The sequence below is a fragment of the Pseudophryne corroboree genome, chromosome 3 (assembly GCF_028390025.1).
Source record: "Pseudophryne corroboree isolate aPseCor3 chromosome 3, aPseCor3.hap2, whole genome shotgun sequence".
In the NCBI taxonomy this organism is placed as follows: Eukaryota; Metazoa; Chordata; class Amphibia; order Anura; family Myobatrachidae; genus Pseudophryne; species Pseudophryne corroboree.
The window spans coordinates 620,514,526-620,538,709 of record NC_086446.1 but is presented as its reverse complement, the minus strand read 5'-3'; the positions used below and the strand labels follow the sequence as shown (position 1 = coordinate 620,538,709).

The 24,184-nt window shown below is 44.3% G+C and overlaps 1 protein-coding gene across 2 annotated transcripts in view; it reads left to right on the top strand.

The window, feature by feature from the left end:
- Positions 1 to 24,184, top strand: part of HECTD2 (HECT domain E3 ubiquitin protein ligase 2) — a 258,294-nt gene that overhangs the window by 157,330 nt on the left and 76,780 nt on the right. For both annotated transcript variants that reach the window (XM_063961662.1, XM_063961660.1), the window contains exon 12: positions 18,388 to 18,495. In XM_063961662.1, coding sequence (XP_063817732.1) covers positions 18,388 to 18,495 — 108 coding nt within the window. The remainder of the gene's footprint in view (positions 1 to 18,387; positions 18,496 to 24,184) is intronic.

Below are 24,184 nucleotides of genomic sequence, written 5' to 3'. Positions count from 1 at the left end.
GGTTTCACGTGTTTGTAAATAGAACCTATCATTGAAGAGGAAGAAATTATGATGTAATATGAATTTGAGAAGGTCTGCTATGAAAGCATGAAATCCCTCATAGCCCTCTGTTTTCATAAAGTAATTAACTGCCTCCAAACCTATTTCGTGATCAATGGATGTGTATAATGCCTCCACATCCAGTGAAACCAAGAACTGGTTTTCCTCTAACCGTATACCATGTAGTTTACGTAGGACGTCCGAGGTGTCCTGGACATAAGATGGAAGGGCCTGAACATGATGCCTGAGATGTGTGTCAACAAAAATGCTAGCTTTTTCTGTTAGGGCACCTATGCCCGAAACAATAGGCCTCCCAGGTGGTGGTGTTAAGTTTTTGTGCACCTTTGGGAGCAGATAAAAGGTTGTTATCCGTGGATGGTCATTGGAGAGGAATGCAAATTCATGAGAAGTGATGATACCATCCTTAAGGGCATTTGTGATCTTTCTATTATAGATAGATCTAAAATCCTCTAATGGATTGAAAAGAAGTCTTTTGTAGCATGTAGGATCTTCTAATTGCCTGTAGGCTTCCTGTAGATATTTGGTTTGGGGCCACAGAACCACATTTCCTCCCTTATCGGATGGTTTTATAATTATATCCTTCCATGATTGTATCTCATGGAAGGCTAATTTCTCTTTCTTCGTTAGATTGGAGTTTCGGGGGTACATAGATTTTTTAACATGAATTTGATCAAATTCTTTGGATACAGCCTTAATAAATATCTGTATCTCTGGACTTGTGTGTTCTGAGGGGAAAAAAGAGGATTTTTTCTTAACTATTGGTCTAGTTGCCACCTCCCATTCCTGATCCTGAGATATTGAGGTTTCTTGTTCAAGATCCATCAGGGCCTCAAGGGCTTCAGATTCCAGGATAGCTAAGTTATCACTTGCATTTCCTGCCTGAGTCAGAGGATAGTCCTTTTGGGTTCCCTGATTTTGATTATGGAACTTGATTATGGAACTTGGTAAGAAGCAATTTTCTACCAAATAATTTAAGGTCCTTTTCCCTTTCAAATCTGTTGAAATCTGTGGTTGGAGAATACGTTAGGCCCTTACCCAAAATGGATAGATGATCATCACTTAATTGATGTTCAGACAAATTGATCACTTTGAGTTTAGATGATAACTCCGCCTCAGTATCCACTGAAGGGAGGTGGGGTGTTATCTCTTCCGTGTGTTTTGTATAGGTTGTCTCCTTGATGGTGGGGAATCCCATTGTTGTTGTCGATACCCCCTTTCGCTTCCTATTGGCCCTCCTTGTTTTCCTTCTTTTTGTCTCCCCGTCTTTCCTTTCGTGAAATCCCCTAAAAAAGAGTTAGAGGAATTGAAGTTGGAGTTATAATTATAGGCGCTGTGGCCTGCCCTGTAATTCGTCGCCTGTAATCCCTCGGTACCTGATTCCAGGTCCTCAGTCCCTGATGTCTCTGCCTCCGAGGATGAGTAATTATCCGTATTTTTGGGAGGATATGATTTCCACACTTGTTTATGCCACTTAAAGATTTTTCCAGATGCAAAATCCCTTCTATCTCTTATGAATTTATTCTTTTTTCTATCCACGATGGTTTGTTCATAGGTTTTGATATCAACCTTGTGTTTCTCAAAACAGCGTTGGAATTGTAAATCTTTTTCCCAGGGTTCAAGTTTCTTACTGAGTTCTTCTAAATCTCGTTCACACCTTTCTAATACAAGGTTATTATGTTTCATCAGAATGTGAATTAAATCACTTGAACATTTTAAGAGAGCATTCTCCCATTCACTCTTTAAACCCTCACTTGCTAGTTCAAACGTGGGGAAAACTCTGGGTCTCAACCCCCTTGGAACAATTTTATTTTTAATGTAATTTTCAAGTGTGATGAGATCCCAGTTAGTTCTAACCTGCTTTTGCAGTGTCTGTTTAAGTCGCAAAAATTCTCCCTCCCAACTTATGTGGGGGTCCTGATTATCGATATTACTGGGAAAGATGTCTTCCAGATTGTCACTCGTTGCTCTTTTAAAGGTCAATTCCTGTCTTAGGTTAAAGCTCATCCTGCTCCCACAATGTGTAATTATAGAGAAATACAAAAAAAGACAAGTTGTAAATTCTTGGAACTAAAAAGAGAATTCCAAGAATTTAATATTTATATATAAGTCATGTAATGTAATCCGTGCTGGCCCTCCAGGAAAGACTGTAACCAGTCTATAGATATGATAGCAAAGAGAGGGGGGTTTGGGGAAGGCCGCACTGGACAAAACTGAACAATGTATAGTTACCCCAGAATTAACTGACACTCTTGGGATGTTCTTTCCCTTAATTGGTCAATTGTATACCTACACCAGATTGGTATTATTGGTAACAAAGATTTTGACGGTCAGTGGTGCTCCCAAGGGTATGGAAACACGTATCACAAAAAAAGACTTACAGAGAAGACAAGATAACCCTGGTAGGGAGCACTCTTATCTGAGGTAACACAGTGATTTTTAGTATTTAGTAAAACAATCATAAAATTACAAATTTTATTAAGTATGCCTTAAAAAGATTATTTATCAATCTACAAAAACCTGTGTGAATACACTGATAAATATGTGATCATATGCGAAAATATGTTGGAAAATATATGTATTCTTATCTAAATGACCTCAGTCAGAAAATGAAATACATTAAGGTCCGTCTGCGTAATAATTCCCTTAGTACAAATGTGTTGGGAAATGAAAGTATATTTAAAAATTAAATAGTGTGACCATCATCTTATCAATTGTATAGCCCATATACAGGTTTCTCAGGGCGATTAGTTTGAATCATGGGTCACTGATTGGTTATTTTAATTGGGTCACCTGTACAGCAGTACGGGTCCCTGTTGTCAACGAAAGATATCTGTAGGGCTGTTAGCGGTGGACATAAACATATCATCCACCGGCCGTGTGATATCGCCACCTGTGTAAGAAAATGGTTAGTTAATATTAGATCACACACATGTATACTAAATGCAGGGGTATGCGACCCTGGTATTTAGACACAATTGCCCAAAAGTGACACAATTGCTCTATATCAAATAGTCATGTGTTGATCACTCAAAAACAGAAGCAAAGCAATTTATCATACCTCAATTACTCAGTAGCTGCACAACAGTTATAAAGTGCTGGATTAATAACATATATACCACAATTCTCCGCAATTTACCAATTAGTTTCAGAATGCTGAGTTAATACAATAGATATTGATAAATAAATTACAATAGTGTTAGAGGTGTGAGGCTCTTGTACCTCAATTTCTCAACAAATTACCAGCCAGTTTCAAATACTGAATCTATAAACAATAGATATATAAAGTAGCCATGATACAGGTATGACCCGCCTTCTGCTGTTCTCCTGTCTTGCCAACCGGTATAGGACGAGGAATGAGAGAGGGTAGGTGCACCCAACTTGGCCAGAAGGAAGAGAGAGGAGGTATCAAGCAAAGGGACTTGTGGCAAGTACTCTCTGGTGCCTTGTAATAGGTAGTGCAGAGATTTAAACCTGCACATAAGTCTCTAATGCGGTACACTCCTGAAAGATTAATTTCCTTGTCGTAATTTGCCAGAGGTATAGGGCACAATTATCTTTCAATTTCTCAGAAAACTGTACATAAGTCTCCAGTGCGGTACATTCCTGAATGAATAATATCCTTATCGTGCTTTAGCAGTGGTGAGAGGCACATATATCTCATTCAATTTCTCAAATAAATGTTTAATAATCACTGAGAAATTGAAAGATATATGTGCCTCACACCTCTGTTAAAGCAAATTAAGGAAATTAATTAAGTATCAAACTTTATCAAACTTTGATAAAGCTGCCCTTTGTGACAGTGAAACGCGTCAGGACCCTTCATTTGGACTCTAAAGAAAAGTACTCTTACTGCAATATCCAGACAATCGGACAGTGGACCTTACAGCCTGGGATTTACAATTCTGGTGTGCCAGCCAGCTCACATCCACCTTCCAACTCCCTCAACTTTTGCGTTGGAGTTCGTGCTGTCCGGACCTTCGCTAGGGGAGCATTCCATCTCTAAGAAACTTTTGGCATTCATCAATGAACTTAATTCAATTCCAGGAACAATTAGATTTAGTCTGACTTTCAGCAGAACACACATCAACTTCTTGGATGTTTCCATCAAAAAGGAGAACAACAAACTTTTGACGTACATTTACAGCAAGGAATCAGATAGAAATACTTTGCTGTTACATTCAAGCTTTCATCCGGCTCCCCTTAAAAGAGGGCTACCCTTTTCACAACTACTGCGGGTGATTTGCATTACCTCGGATCCCACGGCCATCCCGGCTGCATTGGAGTCCATGTGTCAACGATTTCTTGACAGAGGCTATCCCAGGAAGGAGATAGATGACGCTCTATCTAGGATCGGACAGATTAAGAGAGAAGATGCTTTACATAAAAAATTCGTCCTGCTGATATGGAGCAAGACAGGTTAAATTTCAGCAGTATGTTCACCACAGCCTCTGGCTTTTTCCGCAACAAAATTCGGGAACACTGGCACTTGATTGCGAGTGATCCAGTGCTCACCAAAGACCTTTCCTTGATTCCCAGATTTGCCTACAGACGGGATCCTAATTTGAAGGACCTTCTAGTCAAGACTGATTTTTCTCAAAGAAAGACTAAGAGAACGTCTAATTGGCTTACGAAAAAACCTGGGGTTTATAGATGCACGGGATGCTCCAACTGTTCATTCCTGTTATTGGGCAACCGCTTCATCAATCCATCTGACAATAAGGAGTGTTCAATTTAACAGAGTTTGGATTGCAACAGCCGCTTTGTTGTCTATGTTCTCAAATGTCCATGCAATCGACTGTATGTTGGCAAGACCAGCAGAATGCTAGAAGAATGACCCAGCCAACATCGCTCCTCTATTAAGAAATGTCTTGCATCCACATATTCCACGAGAGACTTCACGAACTTACCAGTTGCAAGACACTTCAAAGAGGCACAGCATACGATCAATCAACTTAAATGTTGCATTATAACCAGATACCACCACTCCAGCGGGGAGGTGACCGAGACAGGCTGTTACTACAAAGAGAACTCCAGTGGATTCACAGACTACACACTTTGACTCCCAATGGTCTTAATGAAGACTTTAGGTTGGGTTGTTTCTTGTGAAGCGATCCAGCCCTTGCTTTTGTTGGTTTCATTTCTTTAGACACCGCCGTGTGTCCAGTATTATGCATTTTCACCTACTAAGTTTTTTGCTTGAGCCCCTTGACACCACCATGTGTCAGTGATTGTGCATGATGTATTGATGCAATTACTTATCTTGCATTCCTCATGGGTTGTGGGAGTGACTTTGCTGCTATGGCACCTTTCTGCCATCACCACCAGCATTGCCCTGTTATGGATAGGCATTTGCCGGCTCTTGATGTGGAATTCTAGTGTTTTCTACAGCCATACCACACTGGACGACGTCCAATTCCGTCCGATCTTGGAAACTAAGCAGTGTTAGGCCCAGTCAGTACCAGTTCTGGAGACGGTCTGGGAATACTGGGTGCTGTACTTTTATCACTTGACCACTCATGGCCTCGGACTATAGCATGGGCATCCTTTAGTTATCTCTGTTTATTCTGCGTTCTTGTGCTCCCACCCCCTATCCCTTGGCATCATTTACCCTTCCGTTTAATGCACTACCTTCGATGCATCCAATATCTGCACACAGTGGGCTCTACCTTAATTCTATTTCTTTTCTTTCATTTTATATTTCACTTAGGTGCTCTATCCACAGGGATGCTGATAGCGTCCTGCCACATCTTTGCCCCTATGGGATTTTCCTTCATTTTCCTGTTCTTCTGCCGCTGTTTAGTTTTTGCTCTGCTGGGCACCTGAATATTGTCCATTGACACTTTCCAATGTCATCCACCACCATTTGTGCCATTAACTGCCGCTGTAATTTCTGATATATGATTGAGTTAGACCTATTGGTCCATTTAATGCCTACAGTGCCTTAATGATCGTTATTGCTTCAGGGATCTGTCCATACGGGACAGTTTACGGCTATTGTTTGACACTTTTATATCAGCGACACCCAGCGGAGCGCATTCTCTTATTTGCATCTTGCATTTTGCATTGGTTATTCTTATTGTTTATGCATTGTGCATTGTGTGATTATGTAGTATATGTTTTTCTCTAACGTCCTAGAGGATGCTGGGGACTCTGTAAGGACCATGGGGAGAGACGGGCTCCGCAGGAGACATGGGCACCTTAAGAAAGAATTTAGTTCCTGGTGTGCACTGGCTCCTCCCTCTCTGCCCCTCCTCCAGACCTCAGTTTGATTCTGTGTCCAGAGGAGCTGGGTGCTTTTCGGTGAGCTCTCCTGAGTTTGCTGATAGAAAGTTTTTTGTTAGGTTTTTTATTTTCAGGGAGCTCTGCTGGCAACAGACTCCCTGCATCGTGGGACTGAGGGGAGAGAAGCAGCCCTACTCTCTGAAGCTAGGTCCTGCTTCTTAGGCTACTGGACACCATTAGCTCCAGAGAGATCGGTACGCAGGATCTCACCCTCGCCGTCCGTCCCAGACCCGTGCCGCCGTCCCCCTCGCAGAGCCGGAAGACTGAAGCCGGGTGAGTATGAGAAGCAAGAAGACTTCACAGGTGGCAGAAGACTTCGTGATCTTCACTGGAGGTAACGCACAGCACTGCAGCTGTGCGCCATTGCTCCACACACCTACACATACTCCGGTCACTGTTAGGGTGCAGGGCGCAGGGGGGGTTGGGGGCGCCCTGGGCAGCATTTGGGACCTCATTCTGGAAAATAAACACATATATACAGCTGGGCACTGTATATATGTAGGAGCCCCCGCCAAAGAAATAAAATTTAAGCGGGACAGAAGGCCGCCGCCGAGGGGGCGGGGCTTCTCCCTCAGCACTCACCAGCGCCATTTTTTCTCCACAGCACGCTGAGAGGAAGCACCCCAGGCTCTCCCCTGCTGATACACGGTAGAAGAGGGTTGAAAAGAGAGGGGGGGGGGGGGGCACATAATTAGGCTCAAATAAGTATATTAACAGCAGCTACTGGGTTAACATTAAGTTACTGTGTTATTCCTGGGTTATATAGCGCTGGGGTGTGTGCTGGCATACTCTCTCTCTGTCTCTCCAAAGGGCCTCGTGGGGGAACTGTCTCCAGAAAGGACATTCCCTGTGTGTGTGGTGTGTCGGTACGCTTGTGTCGACATGTCTGATGTGGAAGGCTATGTGGGAGAGGAGCGGGAGCAAATGAATGTGGTGTCTCCGCCGACGGCGCAGACGGATGGATATGTGGAAGGTATTAAATGATAATGTTAATTCTTTGCATAAAAGATTAGACAAGGCTGATACATTGGGACAGTCAGGGTCTCAACCCGTGCCTGATCCTATGTCGCAGGGACCGTCAGGGTCTCATAAGCGCCCACTATCCCAAATTGTTGACACAGATAACGACATGGATTCTGACTCCAGTGTCGATTACGATGATGCAAAGTTACAGCCAAAGTTGGCTAAATCACTCCGATATATGATTATAGCAATTAAGGAGGTTTTGCACATCACAGAGGAAACCCCTGTCCCTGACACAAGGGTTTATATGTATAAGGGAAAGAAACCTGAGGTAACTTTTCCCCCCTCACATGAACTGAAAGAGTTATGTGAAAAAGCTTGGGAATCTCCAGATAAAAAACAGCAGATTTCCAAACGGATTCTTATGGCGTATCCTTTCCCGCCAACGGACAGGTTACGATGGAAATCCTCCCCTAGGGTGGACAAAGCTTTAACTCGCTTATCCAAAAAGGTAGCCCTGCCGTCCTAGGATACGGCTACCCTTAAGGATGCTGCTGATCGCAAACAGGAGGGTACCCTGAAGTCCATTTATACACATTCAGGTACCTTGCTCAGACCGGCAATCGCGTCGGCCTGGGTCTGTAGTGCAGTAGCGGCATGGACTGATACCTTATCAGAGGAGTTTGATACCCTAGATAGGGATACTGTTTTATTGACCCTGGGGCATATTGAAGACGCTGTCCTTTATATGAGAGATGCTCAAAGAGACATTAGTCTGCTTGGTTCTAGAATAAACGCTATGTCGATTTCTGCCAGAAGGGTCCTGTGGACTCGGCAATGGACAGGTGATGCCGACTCAAAACGGCATATGGAGGTTTTACCTTACAGGGGTGAGGAATTGTTCGGTGAAGGTCTATCGGACCTGGTCTCCACAGCTACAGCTGGAAAGTCAAATTTTTTGCCTTATGTTCCCTCACAGCCTAAGAGAGCACCGCATTATCAAATGCAGTCCTTTCGTTCACAAAGAAACAAGAAAGTCCGAGGTGCGTCCTTTCTTGCCAGAGGGAGGGGCAGAGGAAAGAAGCTGCACAATACAGCTAGTTCCCAGGAACAGAAGTCCTCCCCGGCCTCTGCAAAATCCACCGCATGACGCTGGGGCTCCACTGGCAGAGTCGGGGCCAGTGGGGGCGCGTCTTCGGAATTTCAGCCACATGTGGGTTCACTCCCAGGTGGATCCCTGGGCAATAGAAATTGTGTCTCAGGGTTACAAGTTGGAATTCGAAGAGGTGCCTCCTCACCGGTTTTTCAAATCGGCCCTACCGTCTTCCCCCCTAGAGAGGGAGATAGTGTTAAATGCAATACAAAAATTGTATCTTCAGCAGGTGGTGGTTGAGGTTCCCCTCCTTCAACAGGGAAGGGGGAATTATTCGACCATGTTTGTGGTTCCGAAACCGGACGGTTCTGTCAGACCCATATTGAATTTAAAATCTCTGAACCTATACTTGAAGAGGTTCAAGTTCAAGATGGAATCGCTAAGAACGGTCATCGCCAGCCTGGAAGGGGGGTATTTTATGGTGTCACTGGACATAAAGGATGCGTACCTTCATGTCCCCATTTATCCACCTCATCAGGCGTACCTAAGATTGCGGTACAGGACTGTCATTACCAATTTCAGACATTGCCGTTTGGTCTCTCAACGGCTCCGAGGATTTTCACCAAGGTAATGGCGGAAATGATGGTGCTCCTGCGCAAGCAGGGTGTCACAATTATCCCGTACTTGGACGATCTCCTCATAAAAGCGAGATCAAGAGAGCAGTTGCTGAACAGCGTATCTCTTTCACTGAAAGTGTTACAACAACACGGCTGGATTCTCAATATCCCTATGTCGCAGTTGGTTCCTACGACTCGTCTGCCCTTCTTGGGCATGATTCTGGACATGACCCAGAAAAGGGTTTATCTTCCGATAGAAAAAGCCCAGGAACTTATGACTCTGGTCAGGAACCTTGTGAAAACAAAACAGGTGTCCGTGCATCATTGCACTCGAGTCCTGGGAAAAATGGTGGCCTCATATGAGGCCATTCCCTTTGGCAGGTTCCATGCGAGGACTTTCCAATGGGATCTGTTGGACAAGTGGTCCGGATCACATCTACAGATGCATCGGTTGATCACCCTGTCCCCCAGGGCCAGGGTGTCACTCCTGTGGTGGATGCAGAGTGCTCACCTTCTCGAGGGCCGCAGATTCGGCATTCAGGATTGGATCCTGGTGACCACGGACGCAAGCCTCCGCGGTTGGGGAGCAGTCACACAGGGAAGAAATTTCCAGGGTCTTTGGTCAAGTCAAGAGACTTGTCTGCACATCAACATCCAGGAACTAAGGGCCATATACAATGCCCTACGTCAAGCGGAGGCCTTACTTCGCGACCAACCAGTTCTGATCCAGTCAGACAACATCACCGCAGTGGCTCATGTAAACCGCCAAGGCGGCACAAGGAGCAGAGCGGCAATGGCGGAAGCCACCAGGATTCTTCGCTGGGCGGAGAATCATGTAAGTGCACTGTCAGCAGTGTTCATTCCGGGAGTGGACAACTGGGAAGCAGACTTCCTCAGCAGACACGACCTACACCCGGGAGAGTGGGGACTTCATCCAGAAGTCTTCGCACAGATTGTGAGTCGGTGGGAACTGCCACAGATAGACATGGTGGCGTCCCACCTCAACAAAAAGCTGCAGAGGTATTGCGCCAGGTCAAGAGACCCTCAGGCAGTAGCGGTAGACGCCCTCGTGACACCGTGGGTGTTCCGGTCCGTCTATGTATTTCCTCCTCTTTGTCTCATACCAAAGGTGTTGAGAATAGTAAGAAGAAAAGGAGTGAGAACAATCCTCGTTGTTCCAGATTGGCCATGACGGACCTGGTATCCAGATCTGCAGGAAATGCTCACGGAAGATCCGTGGCCTCTTCCTCTTAGGCAGGACCTGTTGCAACAGGGTCCCTGTCTGTTCCAAGACTTACCGCGGCTGCGTTTGACGGCATGGCAGTTGAACACCGGATCCTAGCGGAAAAAGGTATTCCGGTGGAGGTTATCCCTACGCTGATAAAGGCTAGGAAGGAAGTAACAGCAAAACATTATCACCGTATATGGCGAAGATATGTTTCTTGGTGTGAGGCCAGGAATGCTCCTACAGAAGAATTCCATCTGGGCCGTTTCCTTCACTTCCTACAAACTGGAGTGGATTTGGGCCTTAAATTAGGCTCCATTAAGGTCCAGATTTCGTCCCTATCCATTTTCTTTCAAAAAGAATTGGCTTCTCTCCCAGAAGTTCAGACTTTTGTTAAGGGAGTACTGCATATTCAGCCTCCATTTGTGCCTCCGGTGGCGCCTTGGGACCTTAATGTGGTCTTGGGCTTCCTAAAGTCACACTGGTTTGAACCACTGAAAACGGTGGAGTTGAAATATCTCACTTGGAAGGTGGTCATGTTATTAGCCCTGGCTTCGGCTAGGCAAGTGTCGGAATTAGCGGCTTTATCACATAAAAGCCCCTATCTGGTTTTCCATATGGATAGAGCGGAATTGCGGACACATCCTCAGTTCCTGCCAAAAGTGGTTTCATCCTTTCATATGAACCAACCTATTGTGGTGCCTGTGGCTGCACGGGACTTAGAGGATTCCGAGTCCCTTGATGTGGTCAGGGCTTTGAAAATTTATGTAGCCAGGACGGCTAGAGTCCGAAAAACAGAAGCACTGTTTGTTCTGTATGCAGCCAACAAGCTTGGCGGCCCTGCTTCAAAGCAGATTCTTGCTCGCTGGATCTGTAACACGATTCAGCAGGCGCATTCTACGGCAGGATTGCCGTTACCTAAATCGATCAAGGCCCATTCCACTAGGAAAGTGGGCTCTTCTTGGGCGGCTGCCCGAGGGGTCTCGACACTACAGCTGTGTTGAGCTGCTACTTGGTCGGGTACAAACACCTTTGCATAATTCTATAAGTTTGATACCCTGGCTGAGGAGGACCTCATGTTTGCTCAATCGGTGCTGCACAGTCATCCGCACTCTCCCGCCCGTTTGGGAGCTTTGGTATAATCACCATGGTCCTTACGGAGTCCCCAGCATCCCCTAGGACGTTAGAGAAAATAAGATTTTACTTACCGGTAAATCTATTTCTCGTAGTCCGTAGAGGATGCTGGGCGCCCGTCCTAAGTGCGGACTTCTTCAGCAATACTTGTATATAGTTATTGCTTCAATAAGGGTTACGTTATTGTTGCATCGGGCGTGAACTGATGCTATGTTATTGTCATACTGTTTACTGGATTGTTATCACAAGTTATACGGTGTGATTGGTGTGGCTGGTATGAATCTTGCCCTTGGATTAACAAAAATCCTTTCCTCGTACTGTCCATCTCCTCTGGGCACAGTTCTCTAACTGAGGTCTGGAGGAGGGGCAGAGAGGGAGGAGCCAGTGCACACCAGGAACTAAATTCTTTCTTAAAGTGCCCATGTCTCCTGCGGAGCCCGTCTCTCCCCATGGTCCTTACGGAGTCCCCAGCATCCTCTACGGACTACGAGAAATAGATTTACCGGTAAGTAAAATCTTATTTTTTCTCTTTCAGCGCTATATTTTACACTTTTTTATGTCATGCCACGTTCCATGTCTTGTTATATACAATGTGCAGCCTACACTGTCCCCGTCCCCTGTGCGGGCTCAGTGTTGTCTGTGCTGGTGTCCCCCTCCTCGCACACAGCGCACCAGAGCCGTTGCCAGGGACGGCGCCGGCTTTGTTTACATTAGCGATGACACGACGGAGCTGGAGAGCCGGGGGAGCCGCGGGCTGTGCCTGTATGTACACTTGTCGCCTTGATATGGAATAAATCTTCTAAAAAAAAAATACAGGGCTTGTCCCGCCTCCCTCTCCTCCCATTGGATGCTGGTTTTTTGCTGTTTTGGCGCCAATTTATGTTTATATCCCTGTGCTAGACACTGCTCAGATAGCCCCTGAGGAAGACCTGTATTGGTTGAAACAGCTGTTGGGCTGTGCCTGCATGTACACTTGTCGCCTTGATATGGAATAAATCTTCGTTTTCTCATCTAAACCGGGAGTGCTGGCTTGTTTTGCTTTTTCCAATGAGCTGGAAAAGCGGGTGCCTTTATGTTATTTTACTGCCTTGCACCATCTATTTATTCTGTACTATGGTTTTGAGTGCTGTAATTTTTGCTCTTTTATATATATATATATATATATATATATATATATATTTCTCTTGCATCCTAGAGCAGGGATGGGGAACCTTTGGCACTCCAGCTGTTGTTGAACTACACATCCCAGCATGCCTTGCAACAGTTTTAGCATGGCCAAATAGCAAAACTGTAGCAAGGCATGCTGGTATGTGTAGTACAACAACAGCTGCAGGGCCAAAGGTTCCCCACCCCTGTCCTAGAGGATGCTGGGGTCCACGTTAGTACCATGGGGTATAGACGGGTCCACTAGGAGCGACTGGCACTTTAAGAGTTTGAGAGTGTGGACTGGCTCCTCCCTCTATGCCCCTCCTGCCAGACTCAGTTTAGAAAATGTGCCCGGAGAAGCCGGTCACAGCTAGGGGAGCTCCATAGGAGTTTCTCTAGTTTTATTATTTTAAATAGAGTTTAGGCACAGGGAGGCTGCTGGCAACAGCCTCCCTGCTTTGTGGGACTAAGGGGGGTGTAGTGTCCGCCCTAAGGTGTCTGAGCCACTATCTCCGCTGACAGGACACTGAGCTCCTGAGGGGATTGATCGATCGCCGCCGCAGGGGATCACTCACCCCGACAGCATGCCGCCACCCCCTTACAGAGCCAGAAGACTTGTGGCGAGTTAGTCACCGAATCCCTAGCAAGCGGGGAGCCGGTGTGAAGATGGCGGCAACAGGGTATGGAGCGCAGTACTAACTGTGCTCCGGGGCTCAGCGGTACTTGGTGCGGCACTGTGAGGGGCGCCCTGAGCTGGCGCCTACACCCTACACTGGTCGACAAGCCTGTCAGGGACCCGGATCACTGCCAGCACATACCTCAGGCCAGTATAATTCAAACAGAAAGTGGGAAGCAGCGCCATGAAAGGGGGCGGAGCTTCTCAGAAGTGGACCCAGCAGCGTTCAGCGCCGTTTTCCCTGCCTGCAGAGATGCTGAAGGGGAGAGCTGTCCTTCCTCATCAACTCCAGCTATCTTGTACGGTACCAGGGGGTTGTAGAAGGGGGGGAGGCTGTGTACATACTGTGTAACCTATTAAGGTACACAGTAAGCGCTGGGTAGTGGCTGTTTCTCTATCCAAAAAGTGCTGTGTGTGGGTTGGCTCCAATCTCTGTGTCTCTCTTGGCATTCTTGGGGGGAAACTCTGTCTGCCCTTCCCTGTGTGTGTGTGGAGTGTTTGTGGTCTCCATTAAGCTATGTTCGGGGACTCTGTGTCATATGCTGCAGAGGATATGTCCTCTCAGGATGATCCTATTCCATGTAATCAGGATTGCACTGTTTTAGCGCAGGTCCCTGCAAGAGAGCCTGAGTGGTTAGCCTCTCTTAAAAACATGATTTCTCAGATTTCTACTAGAGTTGCACAAAGTGAGTCTGCAACTCAGGTTTTACAGAACTCTATGGCTGTTTGGTCCGGTTCTGTTACCTCAGGGCCCCCTGACGTACGCTCCCATAAACGTGCTCTTGCCCAAATTATGCAGGATGACACGGATACCGATTCTGACACGGCAGACGGTGATGGGGATGTGCTGCGGGGGGCGGCATCTCTTGCAAAAGGGTTGCAGTTGATGGTAGAGGCCATTAGAGATGTGTTGAATATTGCTGATACAACACCTGAGCAGGTTGAGGAGGCTTACTTCACTTACAATAAGAAAGCCTCGCTAACATTCCCTGCATCTAAGGAATTAAATGCTATATTTGAGAAAGCCTGGGAGAACCTGGAGAAAAAATTTCAGATCCCTTGAAAGGTTCTGGTTGCTTTCCCTTTCCCTGAGGAGGATAGGAAAAAATGGGAAAACCCACCCATAGTTGACGCGCCTGTATCAAGACTCTCAGAAAAGGTGGTTTTACCTGTCCCCGGATCTACCGCGTTAAAAGAACCGGCTGATCGCAAAATTGATGCTACGCTCAAATCCGTATACACGGCTTCAGGGGCGATACTACGTCCTACTATTACCTGTGCATGGATTTCCAAAGCTATAGTAAAGTGGTCAGGCACGTTACTTGAGTATTTGGACACAATGGATAAAAGTGATGTTGAATTGTTTTTACGTAACATTCAGGATTCTGCAGGATTTATGGTGGAATCCATGAAAGACCTGGGTTCGATGGCTGCAGGGATATCTTCCATGTCTGTCTCAGCTCGCAGAGGACTTTGGCTGCGCCAGTGGTCTGCCGATGCGGAATCCAGGAGAGGTGTGGAGACCCTACCCTACACAGGTCAGGCTCTCTTTGGAGAAGCGTTGGTTGTGTGGATTTCCACGGCTACAGCGGGTAAGTCACCTTTTCTTCCCTCAGCTGCACCTGCTATGAAGAAACCTTTTACCTCACCTACATCACAGTCCTTTCAGGCTGCTAAAGCAAGAAAGGCCAAGCCGTCTAACACCTTCTTTAGGGGAGGTCGGCCAAAATCCAAGAAACCTGCTGCTGCAGGTTCCCAGGAACAGAAGCCTGCTTCAGGTACGCCTAAGTCCTCAGCATGACGGTGGACTGCGCGGCCTGGAGGTAGGGCCGGTGGGGGCGAGACTCAGGCATTTCAGCCATGCCCGGGGTGTCTCGGCGTTACAGCTTTGCCGAGTGGCTACTTGGTCGGGGTCGAACACGTTTGCAAAATTCTACAAGTTCGATACCTTGGCCACTGAGGACCTGAAGTTTGGTCAATCAGTTCTGCAGGAGCCTCCGCACTTTCCCTCCTGTTCTGGGAGCTTTCGAACATCCCCATTGTACTAATGTGGACCCCAGCATCCTCTAGGACGTAAGAGAAAATAGGATTTTAATTACCTACCGGTAAATCCTTTTCTCGTAGTCCGTAGAGTATGCTGGGCGCCCGCCCAGCGCTTTGTTATCCTGCAGTGGTTACTTAGTTCAGTACTGCTTAGTTCTTGGGTAAGTACTGTTCTGTTGCTTGGTTAAGTAATATTGTTCAGCCGTTGCTGATGTTTCAAGCTGGTTAGCTTGGTTTGCCTTGTGTGAGCTGGTGTGAATCTCGCCACTATCTGTGTAAAATCCTTCTCTCGAAGTTGTCTGTCTCCTCGGGCACAGTTTGTAGACTGAGTCTGGTAGGAGGGGCATAGAGGGTGGAGCCAGCCCACACTCTCAAACTCTTAAAGTGCCAGTGGCTCCTAATGGACCCGTCTATACCCCATGGTACTAACGTGGACCCCAGCATCCTCTAGGACGTAAGAGAAAATAGGATTTTAATTACCTACCAGTAAATCCTTTTCTCGTAGTCCGTAGAGCATGCTGGGCGCCCGCCCAGCGCTTTGTTATCCTGCAGTGGTTACTTAGTTCAGTACTGCTTAGTTCTTGGGTAAGTACTGTTTTGTTGCGTGGTTAAGTAATATTGTTCAGCCGTTGCTGATGTTTCAAGCTAGTTAGCTTGGTTTGCCTTGTGTGAGCTGGTGTAAATCTCGCCACTGTCTGTGTAAAATCCTTCTCTCGAAGTTGTCTGTCTCCTCGGGCACATTTTCTAGACTGAGTCTGGTAGGAGGGGCATAGAGGGTGGAGCCAGCCCACACTCTCAAACTCTTAAAGTGCCAGTGGCTCCTAGTGGACCCGTCTATACCCCATGGTACTAATGTGGACCCCAGCATCCTCTACGGACTACGAGAAATGGATTTACCGGTAGGTAATTAAAATCATATTATATCACTATAGGGCAAAACACAGTAGTTTACTAATGAAGTTTTACATGAATAACTTACTGTCTAGTCAATGGAAACGATCTATCACTGTTAATAGGTGTCGGTAATCATATTGCTCCTGGTTGACATGAATATCTCTGTGTAGCAGGACAGGTTAGATTTCGGAGCAAAGCAAAAAAGAAAGTAACATTTCACCTGGACAATGTTGCAATGCAAAAGGTGGAAACACATTTATATACAATACCGGTTGAGTATCCCTTATCCAAAATGCTTGGGACCAGAAGAATTTTGGATATCGGATTATTCCGTATTTTGGAACAATTGCATACCATAATAAGATATCATGGCGATGGGGCCTAAGTCTAAGCACAGAATGCATTTATGTTTCATATACACCTTATACACACAGCCTGAAGGTAATTTTAGCTAATATTTTTAAGAACTTTGTGCATAAAACAAAGTGTGTGTACATTCACACAAAACATTTATATTTCATATACACCTTATACACACAGCCTGAAGGTCATTTAATACAATATTTTAAATAACTTTGTGTATTAAACAAAGTTTGTGTACATTGAGCCATCAGAAAAGGTTTCACCATTTCACTCTCACTCAAAAAATTCTGTATTTCGGAATATTCCGTATTTCGGAATATTTGGATATGGGATACTCAACCTGTATAGCTATTTTTGGTTTACATACAGCGCTAATACTGTCTGGCTTTGCATGTAGGTCAAAAATACTGGACAGCTTTATTTTTACACTGTAGTTTAGAGTTCAGCTACCACATGTCCCTCCCAACTCTCAGGGGCACATTCAGTTACACACAAGTAGCTCCGTGGCATGTGCGCTATTCACCTCCATAGGCTACGAGCAGGAATGAGTGAGAATCACATTCTGCAAAGTCACTTAAGTGGCAGCTCGTGTGTAATTTAATCAGCCCCTAAATATTTAGCATAGTATATTGTGGGGGTAATTCAAGTGTTATATTCACTTGCAGCCAGCAGTTGGCACCCAATGGAGCTATTCAATTGTAGCTCCGTTCGGGCACGATCAGCTGCCAGCGCCAGTATTTCAGCTCACACTCCCAGGGCGTAGTGAGCTGAAATGCACCAAAAGTGACCATTTGAGCACTCAAACAGGACTTTTGCGTTGCACCCATTAGTTTGGTTGGGTTTAGCAGCTTTCGATCAGCGTGACCTTTCAATGTTTTGATCAACATGAAAAAAACAACAACAATAGAATTGTTAGTTACCCGCAATCTTCCATCACATTAGACGGGAGATCGGCGTGCAAAACAGTTGAATTTCCCCTGTTAAGTCTGCCCACCTGCAGTGTACCATGGGTTTGCCAGGTTACTTACTTTTCACTGTGCTCCCGACTCAGCCCATATGTGTACAGCTTGGTAGAGATTATAAAATCACTAATTAAATCAAATGACAGAAGGTGTTCAGAGATTGCAGTGCATTATGCTCTAAAAAAAAAATTAAGAAAAATTGTTTTACATTAATAGTTTATAACAGAGGTTCCCCAACTCTGTTCTGAAGGCACCCTAACTGTCCAGGTTTAAGTATAGCCATCCTTGTCCAAAGGTGACTATGGGGTCTATTCAGTACGTCTTGGATGGAGATAAAGTGGACAGAGATAAAGTACCAGCCAATCAGCTCCTGTCATTTTTCAAACACAGCCGGTAACATGGCAGTTAGGAGCTGATTGGTTGGTACTTTATCTCCATGCACTTTATCACTCTTTAAAGCTTGGTAAATAGATACCTTAATTAGTACCTCAGTCAGTTTGATTTAGCCATCTGTGCTGAGACATGGATATCTTTAAAACCCAGACTAATAGGGTGCCTTGAGGACTTTGTTTGGGAACCTCTGGGTTATAACATTTATACAGTAGGTTTAGTGACAGGTGACTAAAAATGTAAGTAGCTGAGATACTATGGAGCCATACACATCAGCTGTATGCTGCAAGATATAGGCTTGCACAAGTAGTCAATGTACACATTACAAATTCCATCTGTTGATTTGCGAGTTGACTTCATTTAAACCTGGGTTTCATCACTTAAAGTCAAATTAGGATTCTTTTGGAATCAAATTAATGTTGGCTCAGGCAAATACTGATAAATTTATAAAGCCTTTGCAGTTTCTAATTATGTTACAGATCAAAAAATAATGTACTTGTTGAATCCGGCTGTGCAGTTATATTCTTTTAATTTTGTAGCAAAGCCTTGTTGACAAAGTGTCTCGGCGGCAGAAGCCGGATATGAATATGTTGTTCCTGAATATCAAAGTCAGACGGCAGCAGCTCGTTAGCGATTCACTTGATGAGGTATTTTTATTTTATTTTATTGCATTAACTTGGGAAATAATTTGACATTATTAAATGAACGTCATGATAAAAAATAATAATAATAATATATATATATATATATATATAAAAACAAATACTTATGGCTGTGTCCGGGACGCTACCTATATGTTAGTTATCTAACTGGATTTTTCTGATCTGATCTTAGGTGAGCTGTGCATATTAGTATATTTATAGTACTTTGAGTGATAATGTCACAGGTGACGGTGGTGCAACGGTTTAAAGCAACACGTGATATGCATTCTATTTGGGATTAAGGTGGTTCTACACCTGTTCTATTTGAATTTTGATCAGATGTATTTGGCCTGGGAGGCTCAGTTCCCTGTAGATGTGAACATGTCTGTATTTTGTTTGTTTTATAGACACATGTATAAGATGAACGTGGTTAAACCTAAAGAGCAATTAGTCTTGAGAAAGGTCCGGTACACGGACCGAAACGTCGACACATAAGGCTTTTGATCTTTCCAATAAAAGTCTTTTTTATGAACGGACTTCATTCATTGCAGCGAGAGTGCACCTTCCATTAGTGGAAATTTTTGCTGTTTGAGTGGACCTGACCAGGTTCATTAGGAGCACCCGCAACGTTGGAACCGATGAGATGAGAGTGCAGGATCAACGTGGATATTGAGTCGGGTTCACTGATAGTGGATCAGATTTCCTGACACCCATCCGAAACAGTGAGGCATTGTCTGCAGATACAGTGACTCTTTGGTCCTACAGACTATAAACACAAATGGGACTCTTTTGTCTATTTCATTTTTTTGTTATTTAGGTTTTTCTTTTTTATGCTTATTCTTTATCATTTTTTGTTTCTACACACTTATTTTGTTAGCTTTATTATTTGTTTGCATTTTGTGACAATCATCAGTCTGCCCTGAGGTTTTATTAGTATAGTGGCTATACCTCTCAGTATTCAGAGGATGTCACAAACGGGAGTATACTTATTGGATGATGGATTACTTTCCCAGGCAGAAAGCGGCACCGTCTCGTTTACCGAGGGGGAAGTTGAAAAACTCCTATTCGATAAACTGGATTTCGATGCCTTGCCCTCAGATACTCCCATTGATGTATTCTATAAAGTATTGAAACAGCGACAAAGGGAGGTCGATCTGACCCTACACGGTCAGTTCCTCTCGGAATATCACAGACGTAAGCAGTTACCTAGAGGATTCCGTATAGTCAATATTCCCACACTAGGGAGAAACAACCCCACTTTCTGCAGCAGATGGTGTGGGGTTCTTAATAAATGTTCATTAGACCTCATGGCATTAGTCATAGAGGAGGTGGGTTTGGAACTTAAAAAGATCAAGATAGACATTGAGACTACGAATATTACAGCACTCCCCACACTTCGTGATGATAAATCACAAAACTGGACAGACCGATTACAAACACAAGTTGAAAATTACAAAAAAGAATTAATTTCGTTTAAACGGAAAAAATTATTAACAGTGACCAACGATTATTCCAATCACACTGTATACCGTTGGCTTCTAGGCAATTCGGATGAATCCTATAGACGCTATCCCCGTAGGCGCAGAACGCAGACATTTCCCAAAGAATTTGGGTCTTCTGTCTCCACCTCTGACGCTGAATACATGGAGGGGCCCTCCGACACTGTTAATTTTTTAGAGCCCGGACCGGAGAACGCCACCGGATCCGGCAAATACCTCAGAAGCGGCACCGACCGCACACGAGGAGGGGTGGCGGTCAAGCGAAGAGGCCGCCAGAAGCGCAAGTAAATACGGTGTTTAATTTATCCTGTAAACAATTAAATGAAGCTGAAATTAAACTCTTATCTAGAGGGTTAACCTTTGTCCCAACTTGTACAGCTCAACCATTTGATAAAGTAGTTGATCAATACAAATTCGGCAGGTCGATGAGGCTCCGTGAACATTTCTCTGATAAAACCACAGTTGGCGAACCTAGCAAATTCCGTGGTAAATCCCACTTCGATCCTCCGTCCACTAATGCAAGCATCAAAACTTTTTTGAGATTAGTCCAATCTGACATCGAGACTGATAAAACACCTAAGATGTATGATAACCTGACCCCCCCTGAACGTTGTGCTCTTAAAGCACTCAGGGAGAACACCTCTATAGTTATCCGTCCAGCGGATAAAGGGGGAGCGGTCGTTGTCCAGGATTGGGCGGACTATGACCAAGAAATCCAACGCCAACTAGCGGATTCAGGGACTTATAGACCTTTAGATTGTAATCCCATGGCTAAAATAAAGAACAGAGTTGATTCCACCATCAAATTTGGCTATGAACAGGGATGGATTAGCGAGGAACTAAAAAACTTCTTACAGGTTGATCACCCCAAGTGTCCTATACTATACACACTCCCAAAAATACATAAAACCCTGGTTAGTCCACCAGGAAGGCCAATTATAGCAGCGGAGGGTTCTGTACTTCAACCACTGGCCATCCTAGTGGACAGTATTTTACAACCACTAGTATTAAGAACTGAAAGTTATCTTAAAGACACGGGTGACTTTTTGACCCAGTTACATAAAATACGGGTGGATGATGACAATGTGATTTTGGCATCTCTTGATGTTAGCTCATTATACACGGTAATTCCGCATCAAGAAGGGCTAGACACTATTAAAAAATATTTGTTGAACGCCAATAATCTTGAATTACCTATTGACTTCATACTGGAACTTATTGAACTAATATTGACTCAAAATCATTTTCTATATAAAGACAAGTATTTTATGCAAATCGCAGGCACCGCAATGGGGTCGAATCTAGCCCCTGCATATGCCAATCTTTACATGGCTAACTATGAGAATACCCATATATTACCCACATATGGGCATAAAATAATATTTTACCGCAGATTTATAGACGACATATTTTTACTTTGGCGAGGCACTGAATCTGAGTTTAATTGTATGGCCGATGAATTAAACTCATTGGATAGCCCGATCCGCTTGACACATACCACTTCAGTGACTGAAATTAATTTCCTCGATGTCACCATCATTAGAGCAGATGCAGGTTTTATCTCGACTGTTTTTCGCAAGCCTACCGACCGCAATCTGCTGTTACAGGCAGAGAGTTTTCACCCTCCAGCTTTAAAAGAAAGCCTTCCTATTTCTCAATATTTGCGCATCATGCGCATTAACTCGGAACCTGACCGTAGAACCACACAATGTTCAGAGGTGACCTCCCGATTTTTGAGTCGGGGATATTCACCTAGTACTTTAACCAAATGTTTAAATAGAGCAACCAAGATCTTTTTAGGTCAACAGAGTATATCTAATAAAAAAACAGATCGGATGATTTTTCCGACTCAGTTCGACAACACTACCACCATACGTAAATCATTAAGGAAACATTGGCCGATAGTAGCCACTGACGCCAATCTTCCTTTCTCTAAGATGAATACTCCTATGGTGGCTTATCGCAGAGGCGCGAATCTTAGACAACTATTGATGCGCCCCACCATGTTTCCAAAGAAGGAATTGACTCCCTTCCAAGTTATGCAGTCCAGACCAGGCAGCTACTCTTGTGGCAGTTGTACCACATGTAGATCAATGTTGACTGGTCCAGTGTTTTATCATCCCCATTCGGGCAAAGCAATCAAGTTAAGGTATCATTTACACTGTCGGTTAGATCATGTCATCTATATCCTCAAGTGTCCCTGTGGGCTTTTATATGTTGGCCTCACCACACGGCCATTCCGAGACCGGATGGCTAACCATCGATCTTCGATCCATACTGCACTGGCCACAGGTAAAACGGATAAACCAGTGGCTAGGCATTTCATAACAGCTAAACATCAAGTTGCCAGTTTAAAATGTAAATTAATTGATTGGATCCCACCATGTCCTACGGGTGGGGATCGATCCCTGTTGTTGAAGAGACGCGAAAGCTATTGGATACACAGGTTGGACACGGTCTCACCCAGAGGACTCAATGAGTCTAATCCCTTTAATGTTTTTTTGTAATGTTGTTTTTTTTGTATTACTTTATTGTTTTTGTGTGTGTACATATGTTCTCATTGATGAATTCTCTGCGAGTGATACTGTTCAACATTAATATCACCATTTTTTATGTATGAATTCCTCCGGGTTCTATACAAATGGGGACTATATTGTGAATGATATAATGAATTATATGTACATATTCATTTGCACTGAGTTACCGTATATCAGTATTGAACTGATTCATAAGTAACTTCACATGTTTGGAATTCAGATTTTGATGAGATAATATATGTATACTTTATCTATGTACAATTGTCCCACCACGTGATTGCTGTCTGTAAGGACGATCTCCCAGGCCTAGACATCTGAATTTAACCCATTGTATACCAGATTCTAGATTCATCTAGTCGAGTTGTTTACATTACTCCAATGGAGTTCGTTTGTTAGGTTTCCTCAGTCTAGTGGTCTAGATACCTGCACTGAGTTATACTTATGCTTTTATGAACATTAGATGAGATGGAACCTATTTTGGTTCAATGTTTCCAGCTATCACCAGCTGTATTGCTTTATCGGGTGCGCCCTGACGTCACTTCCGCCCCGTGGAACGCATTTCCGGCCAATGGAACGCATGTAGTTCGCGTCCAGCCGGCGCGGTTTCCAGGACTGGGTGAGCGGCTTTGTTTTGTCTCCGGGCAGCGGAGACTGTTGGGCAGTGGGTGAGCCGATATTGAGCGGCTTTTTTAGAGCCCGCTGATACATAGAAGCGGTTTTTTTTCAGGGGGGAACCACATAGATGTTGCACATGACACTTCCGGTCCGCAACATTTAAATAGCAGTCCCAGTGCGTTCACATGCTATGCAGCACAGGGACGCTTGGATTTACCCTCCACACATGTGAGTCTTTTTTCCCTTATATCTTGTTTCTTCTGGCATTGACACCTGATTGAATTGATATACAGATGCATTTTTTGGTGTTATTTATACAGCACACCTCAACGTGTTTGACCCTGTCGCTGCAACATGGTAGCATGATCTGTGAGATCAGGTACGGCTGTGACGTTGTTATTATGCTTATAGCTGATATTTCTCTTTGGACATTAAACATTATTTGTTGAATATATTCGCATTTTTAGACGCATATCTCTGATACTTATGGCTGTGTCCGGGACGCTACCTGTATGTTAGTTATCTAACTGGATTTTTCTGATCTGATCTTAGGTGAGCTGTGCATATTAGTATATTTATAGTACTTTGAGTGATAATGTCACAGGTGACGGTGGTGCAACGGTTTAAAGCAACACGGTGATATGCATTCTATTTGGGATTAAGGTGGTTCTACACCTGTTCTATTTGAATTTTGATCAGATGTATTTGGCCTGGGAGGCTCAGTTCCCTGTAGATGTGAACATGTCTGTATTTTGTTTGTTTTATAGACACATGTATAAGATGAACGTGGTTAAACCTAAAGAGCAATTAGTCTTGAGAAAGGTCCGGTACACGGACCGAAACGTCGACACATAAGGCTTTTGATCTTTCCAATAAAAGTCTTTTTTATGAACGGACTTCATTCATTGCAGCGAGAGTGCACCTTCCATTAGTGGAAATTTTTGCTATATATATAAAAAGGTGTAATTCAATTCACTCCACAGAGAATCAAGGCAGACATTTGTGGTTGAACCAAAATTCTTCAGATTATGCCTATACTGGAAC